This window comes from Dendropsophus ebraccatus, chromosome 11 (assembly GCF_027789765.1).
Source record: "Dendropsophus ebraccatus isolate aDenEbr1 chromosome 11, aDenEbr1.pat, whole genome shotgun sequence".
In the NCBI taxonomy this organism is placed as follows: domain Eukaryota; kingdom Metazoa; phylum Chordata; class Amphibia; order Anura; family Hylidae; genus Dendropsophus; species Dendropsophus ebraccatus.
Window position 1 is genome coordinate 100,290,717 of NC_091464.1, and position 13,838 is coordinate 100,304,554.

The 13,838-nt window shown below is 53.9% G+C and overlaps 1 protein-coding gene across 1 annotated transcript in view; it reads left to right on the plus strand.

Annotated features, from left to right (window-relative positions):
- The window catches only part of TTF2 (transcription termination factor 2), an 86,425-nt gene that overhangs the window by 61,411 nt on the left and 11,176 nt on the right, over positions 1-13,838 (plus strand). The window contains 8 exon segments of the mRNA XM_069944951.1: positions 1,308-1,424; positions 2,986-3,136; positions 10,256-10,361; positions 10,557-10,744; positions 11,841-11,994; positions 12,082-12,173; positions 12,811-12,893; positions 13,607-13,740. Coding sequence (XP_069801052.1) covers positions 1,308-1,424; positions 2,986-3,136; positions 10,256-10,361; positions 10,557-10,744; positions 11,841-11,994; positions 12,082-12,173; positions 12,811-12,893; positions 13,607-13,740 — 1,025 coding nt within the window.

The window sequence follows — 13,838 nt, forward strand, 5'->3', positions numbered from 1 at the left end:
GTAGGCACCTCTCCTCCTCCTCCTCCTCTCCTGTGTGTAGGCACCTCTCCTCCTCCTCCTCCTCCTCTCCTGTGTGTAGGCACCTCTCCTCCTCCTCCTCTCCTGTGTGTAGGCACCTCTCCTCCTCCTCCTCTCCTGTGTGTAGGCCCCTCTCCTCCTCCTCCTCCTCTCCTGTGTGTAGGCACCTCTCCTCCTCTCCTGTGTGTAGGCACCTCTCCTCCTCCTCCTCCTCATCCTGTGTGGTAGGCAGCCTCTCCTCCTCCTCCTCCTCTCCTGTGTGTAGGGACCTCTCCTCCTCCTCCTCTCCTGTGTGTAGGGACCTCTCCTCCTCCTCCTCCTCCTCCTCCTCCTCTCCTGTGTGTAGGGACCTCTCCTCCTCCTCCTCCTCTCCTGTGTGTAGGGACCTCTCCTCCTCCTCCTCCTGTGTGTAGGGGACCTCATCCTCCTCCTCCTCCTCCTCCTGTGTGTAGGGACCTCTCCTCCTCCTCCTCCTCCTCCTCTCCTGTGTGTAGGGACCTCTCCTGTGTATAGGGACCTCTCCTCCTCTCCTGTGTATAGGGACCTCTCCTCCTCCTCCTCCTCCTCTCCTGTGTGTAGGGACCTCTCCTCCTCCTCTCCTGTGTGTAGGGACCTCTCCTCCTCCTCCTCCTCCTCCTCCTCCTGTGTGTAGGGACCTCTCCTCCTCCTCCTCCTCCTCCTCCTCCTCCTGTGTATAGGGACCTCTCCTCCTCCTCCTCCTCCTCCTGTGTATAGGGACCTCTCCTCCTCCTCCTCCTCCTCCTGTGTGTAGGCACCTCTCCTCCTCCTCCTCCTCCTCCTCCTCCTCCTGTGTATAGGGACCTCTCCTCCTCCTCCTCCTCCTCCTCCTCCTCCTGTGTATAGGGACCTCTCCTCCTCCTCCTCTCCTGTGTGTAGGCACCTCTCCTCCTCCTCCTCTCCTGTGTGTAGGCACCTCTCCTCCTCCTCTCCTGTGTGTAGGCACCTCTCCTCCTCCTCTCCTGTGTGTAGGCACCTCTCCTCCTCCTCTCCTGTGTGTAGGCACCTCTCCTCCTCCTCTCCTGTGTGTAGGCACCTCTCCTCCTCCTCTCCTGTGTGTAGGCACCTCTCCTCCTCCTCCTCCTCCTCCTCCTCCTCTCCTGTGTGTAGGCACCTCTCCTCCTCCTCCTCCTCCTCCTCCTCCTCTCCTGTGTGTAGGCACCTCTCCTCCTCCTCCTCCTCCTCCTCCTCCTCCTCTCCTGTGTGTAGGCACCTCTCCTCCTCCTCCTCTCCTGTGGGACACAGTGTATAGTCACCTCTCCTCTCTGCAGCTGATGATATGGGGCTGGGGAAGACTTTGACCATGATTGCCCTCGTACTGGCGCAGAAACAGATACAGAAGCCTGAGGAGGAAGAGAAGAAGCTGGAGTCCTGGATCTCTAAGACCGGTAAGATGATGGGTCTCATCCTCCTGTATACTATCTCCATGCCTGGTCACATGACCTCATACTGCCCCCCCTGTACGCTGGTCACATCACCTCATACTGCCCCTACTGTATGCTGGTCACATGACCTCATACTGCCCCCCCCCCCCCCTGTACGCTGGTCACATCACCTTATCCGGCCCCCCCCCCCCCCCCTGTATGCTGGTCACATCACCTCATACTGCCCCTCCTGTACGCTGGTCACATCACCTCATACTGCCCCCCCTGTACGCTGGTCACATCACCTCATACTGCCCCCCCCCCCCCTGTATGCTGGTCACATCACCTCATACTGCCCCTCCTGTACGCTGGTCACATGACCTCATACTGCCCCTCCTGTATGCTGGTCACATCTCCTCATACTGCCCCCCCTGTACGCTGGTCACATGACCTCATACTGCCCCTCCTGTACGCTGGTCACATCACCTCATACTGCCCCTCCTGTATGCTGGTCACATGACCTCATACTGCCCCCCCCCCCTGTATGCTGGTCACATCACCTCATACTGCCCCTCCTGTATGCTGGTCACATGACCTCATACTGCCCCTCCTGTACGCTGGTCACATCACCTCATACTGCCCCTCCTGTACGCTGGCCACATGACCTCATACTGCCCCTCCTGTACGCTGGTCACATCACCTCATACTGCCCCTCCTGTACGCTGGCCACATCACCTCATACTGCCCCTCCTGTACGCTGGTCACATGACCTCATACTGCCCCTCCTGTACGCTGGTCACATCACCTCATACTGCCCCTCCTGTACGCTGGTCACATGACCTCATACTGCCCCTCCTGTACGCTGGTCACATGACCTCATACTGCCCCTCCTGTACGCTGGTCACATCACCTCATACTGCCCCTCCTGTACGCTGGTCACATCACCTCATACTGCCCCTCCTGTACGCTGGTCACATGACCTCATACTGCCCCTCCTGTATGCTGGTCACATCACCTCATACTGCCCCTCCTGTACGCTGGTCACATGACCTCATACTGCCCCTCCTGTACGCTGGTCACATCACCTCATACTGCCCCTCCTGTACGCTGGTCACATCACCTCATACTGCCCCTCCTGTATGCTGGTCACATCACCTCATACTGCCCCCCCTGTACGCTGGTCACATGACCTCATACTGCCCCCCCCCCCTGTATGCTGGTCACATGACCTCATACTGCCCCTCCTGTACGCTGGTCACATGACCTCATACTGCCCCTCCTGTATGCTGGTCACATGACCTCATACTGCCCCCCCCCCCTGTATGCTGGTCACATCACCTCATACTGCCCCTCCTGTACGCTGGTCACATCACCTCATACTGCCCCTCCTGTACGCTGGTCACATTACCTCATACTGCCCCCCCTGTACGCTGGTCACATCACCTCATACTGCCCCCCCTGTACGCTGGTCACATGACCTCATACTGCCCCCCCTGTACGCTGGTCACATCACCTCATACCCACCATCCTGTATATTGTCTCTATACCTGGTCACTTGACCTCATGGCGCCCCTTCTGTCCCCAGACTCCAAACTGACTGTCTCCCGCGGGACTCTCATTATCTGCCCGGCCTCGCTTGTTCATCACTGGAAGAAGGAAGTGGAGAAGAGAGTCAGTGATGGGCGGTTGCGGGTTTATCTGTATCATGGCGCCAACCGGGAGAAGGACTGTAAGATGTAAGTGCCCTGTCAGGGGGGGGGTACAGGAATAGATCAGAGCCTGATGGGAACTTGTGTCCAGAGTCTAGTGAGAGTGAAGAACCTAGGCCGAGGAATAGCCAGGCAGTATTACCCCTTGTTATACACTACTGCAGTGCGTGTGATACACTAGGTGGCGGTGTTACCCCTTGTGATACACTAGGTGGCGGTGTTACCCCTTGTGATACACTAGGTGGCGGTGTTACCCCTTGTGATACACTAGGTGGCACCAATACTTCTAGTGTGGGACGCTAGATGGTGGTGTTTTGTCTGTAAGGATAACAGCGTTATACAGAGGGAATAGAGCACAGGATAACAGCGTTATACAGAGGGAATAGAGAAAAGGATAACAGCGTTATACGGAGGGAATAGAGCACAGGATAACAGCGTTATACAGAGGGAATAGAGCAAAGGATAACAGCGTTATACAGAGGGAATAGAGCACAGGATAACAGCGTTATACAGAGGGAATAGAGCAAAGGATAAATAACAGCGTTATACAGAGGGAATAGAGCACAGGATAACAGCGTTATAAGGAGGGGATAGAGCAAAGGATAACAGCATTATAAGGAGGGAATAGAGCAAAGGATAACAGCGTTATACAGAGGGGAATAGAGCACAGGATAACAGCGTTATAAGGAGGGAATAGAGCAAAGGATAACTGCGTTATACAGAGGGAATAGAGCACAGGATAACAGTGTTATATAGAGGGGAATAGAGCAAAGGATAACAGCGTTATAAGGGGGAATAGAGCAAAGGATAACAGCGTTATACAGAGGGAATAGAGCAAAGGATAACAGCGTTATAAGGGGGAATAGAGCAAAGGATAACATGTTATACAGGGGGAATAGAGCATAGGATAACAGTGTTATATAGAGGGAATAGAGCACAGGATAACAGTGTTATAAGGAGGGAATAGAGCACAGGATAACAGCGTTATACAGAGGGGAATAGAGCACAGGATAATAGTGTTATAAGGAGGGAATAGAGCAAAGGATAACATGTTATACAGGGGGAATAGAGCATAGGATAACAGTGTTATATAGAGGGAATAGAGCACAGGATAACAGTGTTATAAGGAGGGAATAGAGCACAGGATAACAGCGTTATACAGAGGGAATAGAGCACAGGATAACAGTGTTATCCTTTGCTCTATTCCCTCCTTATAACACTGTTATCCTGTGCTCTATTCCCTCTGTATAACGCAGTTATCCTTTGCTCTATTCCCTCCTTATAACAGCGTTATAGAGGGGAATAGAGCACAGGATAACAGCGTTATAAGGAGGGAATAGAGCAAAGGATAACAGCGTTATACAAAAGGGAATAGAGCACAGGATAACAGCGTTATATGGAGGGGAATAGAGCACAGGATAACAGCGTTATAAGGAGGGAATAGAGCACAGGATAACAGTGTTATACAGGGGGAATAGAGCACAGGATAACAGCGTTATAAGGAGGGAATAGAGCACAGGATAACAGCGTTATAAGGAGGGAATAGAGCAAAGGATAACAGTGTTATAAGGAGGGAATAGAGCAAAGGATAACTGTTATACAGAGGGGAATAGAGCAAAGGATAACAGCGTTATAAGGAGGGAATAGAGCAAAGGATAACTGCGTTATAAGGAGGGAATAGAGCAAAGGATAACTGCGTTATACGGAGGGAATAGAGCACAGGATAACAGTGTTATACAGAGGGAATAGAGCAAAGGATAACAGCCTTATACAGAAGGAATAGAGCACAGGATAACAGCGTTATACAGAGGGAATAGAGCAAAGGATAACTGCGTTATAAGGAGGGAATAGAGCAAAGGATAACTGCGTTATACGGAGGGAATAGAGCAAAGGATAACAGCGTTATACAGAGGGAATAGAGCACAGGATAACAGCGTTATACAGAGGGAATAGAGCACAGGATAACGGCGTTATAAGGAGGGAATAGAGCAAAGGATAACAGCTTTATACAGAGGGGAATAGAGCACAGGATAACAGCGTTATACAAAGGGAATAGAGCAAAGGATAACAGCGTTATACGGAGGGAATAGAGCAAAGGATAACAGCGTTATACAGAGGGAATAGAGCACAGGATAACAGTGTTATACAGAGGGGAATAGAGCACAGGATAACAACGTTATACAGAGGGAATAGAGCAAAGGATAACAGTGTTATACAGAGGGAATAGAGCAAAGGATAACAGCGTTATACAGAGGGAATAGAGCACAGGATAACAGCGTTATACAGAGGGAATAGAGCACAGGATAACAGCGTTATACAGAGGGAATAGAGCACAGGATAACAGCGTTATAAGGAGGGAATAGAGCAAAGGATAACAGTGTTATACAGAGGGGAATAGAGCACAGGATAACAACGTTATACAGAGGGAATAGAGCAAAGGATAACTGCGTTATACAGAGGGAATAGAGCACAGGATAACAGTGTTATAAGGAGGGAATAGAGCAAAGGATAACAGTGTTATACAGAGGGAATAGAGCACAGGATAACAGCGTTATAAGGAGGGAATAGAGCACAGGATAACAGTGTTATACAGAGGGAATAGAGCACAGGATAACAGCGTTATACAGAGGGAATAGAGCACAGGATAACAGTGTTATAAGGAGGGAATAGAGCACAGGATAACAGCGTTATACAGAGGGAATAGAGCACAGGATAACAGTGTTATACAGAGGGGAATAGAGCAAAGGATAACAGCGTTATAAGGAGGGAATAGAGCAAAGGATAACTGCGTTATAAGGAGGGAATAGAGCAAAGGATAACAGTGTTATATGGAGGGGAATAGAGCAAAGGATAACAGCGTTATAAGGAGGGAATAGAGCAAAGGATAACAGCGTTATACGGAGGGAGTAGAGCAAAGGATAACAGCGTTATAAGGAGGGAATAGAGCAAAGGATAACAGCGTTATACGGAGGGAGTAGAGCAAAGGATAACAGCGTTATACAGAGGGAATAGAGCACAGGATAACAGCGTTAACGCTGTTATCGCTGTTCTCCTTTGCTCTATTCAATCTGTATAACGCTGTTATTCTGTGCTCTATTCCCTTTTGTATAACACTGTTATCCTGTGCTCTATTCCCCCCATATAACGCTGTTATCCTGTGCTCTATTCCCTCTGTATAACGCTGTTATCCTGTGCTCTATTCCCTCCATATAACACTGTTATCCTGTGCTCTATTCCCTCTCTATCCTGTGCTCTGTTCCCTCTGTATAACACTGTTGTCCTTTGCTCTATTCCCTCCGTATAACGCTGTTATCTTGTGCTCTATTCCCTCCTTATAACGCTGTTATCCTTTGCTCTATTCCCCCTTATAACGCTGTTATCCTGTGCTCTATTCCCCTCCATATAACGCTGTTATCCTTTGCTCTATTCCCTCTGTATAACGCTGTTATCCTGTGCTCTATTCCCTCTGTATAACGCTGATATCCTGTGCTCTATTCCCTCCATATAACACTGTTATCCTGTGCTCTATTCCCTCTGTATAACGCTGTTATCCTTTGCTCTATTCCCTCCGTATAACACTGTTATCCTGTGCTCTATTCCCCTCCTTATAACGCTGTTATCCTGTGCTCTATTCCCTCTGTATAACGCTGTTATCCTGTGCTCTATTCCCTCTGTATAACGCTGTTATCCTGTGCTCTATTCCCCCTTATAACACTGTTATCCTGTGCTCTATTCCCTCTGTATAACGCTGTTATCCTGTGCTCTATTCCCCTCTGTATAACACTGTTATCCTGTGCTCTATTCCCTCTGTATAACGCTGTTATCCTGTGCTCTATTCCCTCTGTATAACGCTGTTATCCTTTGCTCTATTCCCTCTGTATAACGCTGTTATCCTGTGCTCTATTCCAGGGCTCCAGATGGCGACCAAAATGGTCGCCAATGCGACTGCCATTTTGCAAATGGCGCCCAGATTTATTAATCTGGGCGCCATTTGCGACTGGCCCCGGCGGCGGCGCGCTGTCTCTTTAAGATGCGCGGCTGATGCGCGGCTGCCGGGGGTGTCCCATCCTATCCCCGGCAGCGCGGCGCATCAGTGAGCTGCCTGGGGCCCTGACTTCCGGCACAGGAAGCGCACGTCAGAGACGCTTCCTGTGTCAGAAGTCACAGCCCCGGCGTACACTGACGCGCCGCGCTGCCGGGGATAGGACGGGACACCCCCGGCAGCCGCGCATCAGCCGGGGACAGCACCTAAAGAAGAAGAGGATCGCCGGGGGAGCGGGTTGTCAGGTGAGTTTGTGTGTTTGTTTTTTTTAAATACTGCTTAGCATAAAGGAAAGGGGGGGGGGGGCTTTATAATGGGGGAAGAGAAGGGGGGGCATCTATAATGGGGGGAGAGGGGGGGCCATCTTCAAGGGGGAGAGAGGGGGCCATCTATAAGGGGAGGGGGTATCTATAAGGGGGGAGAAGAGGGGGCATCTATAATGGGGGGGGGAGAGGGGGCATCTATAAGGGGAGAGGGGGTATCTATAAGGGGAGGGGGCATCTATAAGGGGAGGGGGTATCTATAAGGGGGGAGAAGAGGGGGCATCTATAATGGGGGGGGGAGGGGGCATCTATAAGGGGAGGGGGTCATCTATAAGGGGGGGAGAAGAGGGGGCATCTATAATGGGGGGGGGGGGAGGGGGTCATCTATAAGGGGGGGAGAAGAGGGGGCATCTATAATGGGGGGGGGAGAGGGGGCCATCTATAAGGGGAGGGGGGTCATCTATAAGGGGGGGAGAAGAGGGGGCATCTATAATGGGGGGGAGAGGGGGCATCTATAAGGGGAGGGGGCATCTATAATGGGGGTAGAGGGGGTCATCTATAAGGGGAGGGGGCCATCTATAAGTGTAGGGCAAACTGGCTGCAGACACTGGGAGATAGATATATGCACAATTATTATTATCAGGGCCCCTCAGGTGTCTGTATTGTAGGGGGTCACTTGCATTAGTCACTAGGTGAGAGATATATCTATCTATATACACATCTTGTGGGGGTCACTATGGCTGCAGTCAGAAGTCTAGCTCAGTATGTATAGACTGTTGCAAGCTTTTAAAGGGAACCTGTCACCCCCGATGCCGGGGTGACAGGCTCCCAACCCCCCGTTAGAACCCCCTATACTCACCTCATCGCGCCGGGTCCCGCTTCTGAAGATGGTCGGGTCACGGATATCTCAGCCGCTGCAGCCTGACGCGCACACTGAGAGATGAGTCCAACGCTCATAGAGAATGACGGAGTGCTGGACTCTCCCGTCATTCTCTATGAGCGTTGGACTCATCTCTCAGCGCACGCCGGGCTGCAGCGGCTGAGATCTCCGTGACCCGACCATCTTCAGAAGCGGGACCCGGCGCGATGAGGTGAGTATAGGGGGTTCTAACGGGGGGTTGGGAGCCTGTCACCCCGGCACGGGGGTCGACAGGTTCCCTTTAAGTTCAAGTTCAGAAGAGTAAGCCTCATTAGAAGGCTAGCCAAGTGAGGCTGAAGTACTGAGTCAGACTGAAAACGTTCAACATGGAAACTTGCAACTTGACAACCATATACAAACTAAGAAAAGAAAGGATCTAAAGGAGGAGGATGCTGCCGCGGCCTCTGCACACAGTAAGTCCCATGTAACATAACATTAATTTTACATGGTTTAAAATGTTGGCGACCAAATATTCTATTTGGCGCCTAAATTTTTCAGGTTAGGAGCCAATGGCTCCTAGGTAAATTTTTTAGTCTGGAGCCCTGTATTCCCTCTGTATAACACTGTTATCCTGTGCTCTATTCCCTCTCTATCCTGTGCTCTATTCCCTCTGTATAACGCTGTTATCCTGTGCTCTATTCCCTCTGTATAACGCTGTTATCCTGTGCTCTATTCCCTCTGTATAACGCTGGTATCCTTTAGTCTATGCAGGTGTGGAGTGACACTTTTATCTGTGCGTCACTTGAGAATATCTGACTTTTTGATCACGCAGATAGTAAAGCTTGGAGATACAGGGCGTGCAGCGGCACAGAGGACAGGAGGGTGCGCTGCCCACGAGGTGTTGCTGCTCAGTCTCTGGAATAGAGAGTAGTGGGGAGGAGCTGGAGAGGCAACACACACTGATGCTATAGGGTTTGCTTGGACCAGTAATGGGTGGAGTTTATTATCGCGCCGTCCCCGGGCGGTGGCCGTTCAGGTGACCTTATAGCCTGAGGAGGAGAAGAGTGACTGTGTCTGAGTGAGGGAAGACTCCGCAAAGGCGGATGTTTTATCTTATCTACCACCACATCCGACTCCTTTAACAGCAGAAGAACCCTTTAAGGAGAAGAACCCTTTAAAGGGAACCAATCACCAGTAAACGCATATAGAGCTTTGAAATGTGCTGTTAGAGCACCCAGCACCCGTGTTTCCATAGCCTCCGTGCCTTCCCGGGGTAAGCCGCAAAGTAACCTAATAAAACCGGCGCCCTGTATGCTAATTACCTGAGGTAGTCATCTGGGCGGTGTGCGGATAGCAGGTAGTCACGGTCCCCTGGGCGTTTCTCTGCTGTAATCACGCCTCTCTGGGCGTCATTCAAATGGCCGAGTAGCTGTAACATTCTGATGCCGGACTCCGACGACGCGCGTGCGCAGTACAGCCGCTTCCATTCCGGCTGTACTGCGCCTGTGCAGAATAGCCTCGAATAGCCTGTGAGCCGGAGTTCGAGGCTATTCTGCACAGGCGCAGTCCAGCCGGAATGGAAGCGGCTGCACTGCGCATGCGCGGCTGCGTCCGGCATCAGTACGTAAGCGCACCGACCTCGGGCACCACAGCTACTCTGCCATTTGAATCACGCCCAGAGAGGCGTGATAACAGCGGAGAAACGCCCAGGGGACCGTGACTACCTGCTATCCGCACACCGCCCAGATGACTACCTCAGGTAATTAGCATACAGGGCGCCGGTTTTATTAGGTTACTTTGCGGCTTACCCCGGGAAGGCACGGAGGCTATGGAAACACGGGTGCTGGGTGCTCTAACAGCACATTTCAAAGCTCTATATGCGTTTTTCCGGTGATTGGTTCCCTTTAAGGAGACAATGTGTCCTGAAGGGGAGTGGGTGGAGTCTGGGTGTCACCTGACCTGTCGACTTTTCCTCTATTCAGGCTAGCACGGTACGACATTGTGGTCACCACCTACAGCCTGGTGTCCAAGGAGATTCCTGCCAAAAAGGAGGAGTGGGACGCCCCGGCCCAAGAGCAGGACCTGGAGGTGAGTGACTGTGGGGGCTTTCATCCTGTGTTGAGTCCCTTCATATGTTCCAGTCACTTCACTATTCTGCAGTTTTCTGTATGTCCAGTATTAGTGGCTATGGGCGTTAGACACCTGGGCAGTGTGTGGTGCTAACCCGTCATCTCCCAGGATGAAATGCGGTGGGGTTATGGTGATGCTCGGTGTTTGCTGCAGGATCGGACAACCTCCTCGCCTCTGCTGCGCCTGGCCTGGGCCCGCATTATCCTGGATGAGGCTCACAACATCAAGAACCCCAAAGTGCAGACGTCCATCGCCGTGTGCAAGCTGAGAGCCGGAGCCCGCTGGGCAGTGACCGGGACCCCCATACAGAACAACCTGCTGGACCTCTACTCCCTGCTGCGGTGAGTGTGGGGACCCCCTTACAGAACAACCTGCTGGACCCCCCTGCTTTGGAGAGTGTAGGGACCCCCATACAGAACAACCTGCCGGACCTCACTGCTGCGGGGAGTGTAGGGACCCCCATACAGAACAACCTGCCGTACCTCCCTGCTATGGGGAGTGTAGGGACCCCCATAGTCCTCAGTGGGTTCTCCTCTGTTCTCCCGCAGGTCCCCCCATAGTCCTCAGTGGGTTCTCCTCCGTTCTCCCGCAGGTCCCCCCCCGTTCTCCCGCAGGTCCCCCCATAGTCCTCAGTGGGTTCTCCTCCGGTCTCCCCCAGGTTCCCCCATAGTCCTCAGTGGGTTCTCCTCCGTTCTCCCGCAGGTCCCCCCATAGTCCTCAGTGGGTTCTCCTCCGTTCTCCCGCAGGTCCCCCCATAGTCCTTAGTGGGTTCTCCTCTGTTCTCCCGCAGGTCCCCCCATAGTCCTTAGTGGGTTCTCCTCCGTTCTCCCGCAGGTCCCCCCCGTTCTCCCGCAGGTACCCCCCATAGTCCTCAGTGGGTTCTCCTCTGTTCTCCCGCAGGTCCCCCCCCCCGTTCTCCCGCAGGTACCCCCCATAGTCCTCAGTGGGTTCTCCTCCGTTCACCCGCAGGTCCCCCCCCGTTCTCCCGCAGGTACCCCCCATAGTCCTCAGTGGGTTCTCCTCCGTTCTCCCGCAGGTCCCCCCATAGTCCTCAGTGGGTTCTCCTCTGTTCTCCCGCAGGTCCCCCCCCCGTTCTCCCGCAGGTACCCCCCATAGTCCTCAGTGGGTTCTCCTCTGTTCTCCCGCAGGTCCCCCCCGTTCTCCCGCAGGTACCCCCCATAGTCCTCAGTGGGTTCTCCTCCGTTCTCCCGCAGGTCCCCCCATAGTCCTCAGTGGGTTCTCCTCCGTTCTCCCGCAGGTACCCCCCATAGTCCTCAGTGGGTTCTCCTCCGTTCTCCCGCAGGTACCCCCCATAGTCCTCAGTGGGTTCTCCTCCGTTCTCCCGCAGGTACCCCCCATAGTCCTCAGTGGGTTCTCCTCCGTTCTCCCGCAGGTCCCCCCATAGTCCTCAGTGGGTTCTCCTCCGTTCTCCCGCAGGTTCCTTCGCTGTTCTCCCTTTGATGAGTATAAGTTGTGGAAGAGTCAGGTGGACAATGGCAGCAGGAAGGGGGGAGAGCGGCTGAACATCCTGACCAAGAGCCTACTGCTGCGGAGGACCAAGGACCAGATGGACCACACCGGGCGACCCCTGGTAACTGTCCCTGAGAACTACATATCTACATGTTGGGTTTCAGCACATGAAGTACATGAGTGACACCCCATATTCTGTGTTGTTCAGGTGGAGCTCCCTCAGAGGCGGTGTGATCTCCATGAGCTGAAGCTCTCCGCCCAGGAGCAGGCCGTGTACGATGTCATATTCGCCCGTTCCAGGTAAGGAGGCTGAAGGTGTATAGTACATGTATATAGGGATAGATGAGGGTTGGGGTGATGGCGGGGTGATGAGATGATGGCGGGAGGTGGCATGAGGCCTGGGGTGATGGTGGAGTGGTGGGATGGGGCAGTGAGGTGATAGCGGGGAGGTGGGATGGGGCAGTGAGGTGATGGCGGGGAGGTGGGATGGGGCAGTGAGGTGATGGCGGGGAGGTGGGATGGGGCAGTGAGGTGATGGCGGGGAGCTGGGATGGGGCAGTGAGGTGATGGCGGGGAGGTGGGATGGGGCAGTGAGGTGATGGCGGGGAGGTGGGATGGGGCAGTGAGGTGATGGCGGGGAGGTGGGATGGGGCAGTGAGGTGATGGCGGGGAGGTGGGATGGGGCAGTGAGGTGATGGCGGGGAGGTGGGATGGGGCAGTGAGGTGATGGCGGGGAGGTGGGATGGGGCAGTGAGGTGATGGCGGGGAGGTGGGATGGGGCAGTGAGGTGATGGCGGGGAGGTGGGATGGGGCAGTGAGGTGATGGCGGGGAGGTGGGATGGGGCAGTGAGGTGATGGCGGGGAGGTGGGATGGGGCAGTGAGGTGATGGTGTCTGGGAGGGAAAGGTCTCTTCATGGCTTTTTTCCCTCCGCTCAGATCTACACTGCAGAATTACCTGAAGAGGCACGAGGGCGGATCCCACACGGCCTCCGCAGGAGCAGACAACCCCTTTGACAGAGGTATCTGACACCTAGCGATTCCTAACTCGCCCTTCAGTCTTTGTCTCTCTTGTCTCTCCCCCTCCTTTTCCTACTCACTGACCCTCTGTGGCCCCCTCCTCCTCTTCCTCACTGACCCTCTGTGGCCCCCTCTTCCTCACTGACCCTCTGTGGCCTCCTCCTCTTCCTCACTGACCCTCTGTGGCCTCCTCCTCTTCCTCCTCACTGACCCTCTGTGGCCTCCTCTTCCTCCTAACTGACCCTCTGTGGCCTCCTCCTCTTCCTCCTCACTGACCCTCTGTGGCCCCCTCCTCTTCTTCCTCACTGACCCTCTGTGGCCCCCTCCTCCTCTTCTTCTTCACTGACCCTCTGTGGCCCCCTCCTCCTCTTCTTCTTCACTGACGCTCTGTGGCCCCCTCCTCCTCTTCTTCTTCACTGACCCTCTGTGGCCTCCTCCTCTTCTTCTTCACTGACCCTCTGTGGCCCCCTCCTCTTCCTCCTCCTCTTCCTACTCACTGACCCTCTGTGGCCCCCTCTTCCTCACTGACCCTCTGTGGTCCCCTCCTCCTCTTCCTCACTGACCCTCTGTGGTCCCCTCCTCCTCTCCCTCACTGACCCCCTGTGCCCTCCTCCTCTTCCTCCTTACTTGACCCTCTGTGCCCTCCTCCTCTTCATCCTCGCTGACCCTCTCTCCTGCCCTCCCCCCTCTTACCTACTGGCCTTCTATGTCACAGTTGCCCGGGAGTTCGGCCCCAGTCAGGGTGACGTTGCGGCCCCTCCACTCTCCCAGGGATCCAGCACCGTCCACATTCTGTCACTTCTGCTTCGCCTGCGCCAGTGCTGCTGCCACCTATCCCTGCTGAAGACGGTAAGCGCCCGGGGAGGGGGAGGCACTCCATGGACCTCATTGGCTGAGCTCCAGTCACTAGAATGTTGGTGGTGGAGGATGATGATGGTGGTGGTGGT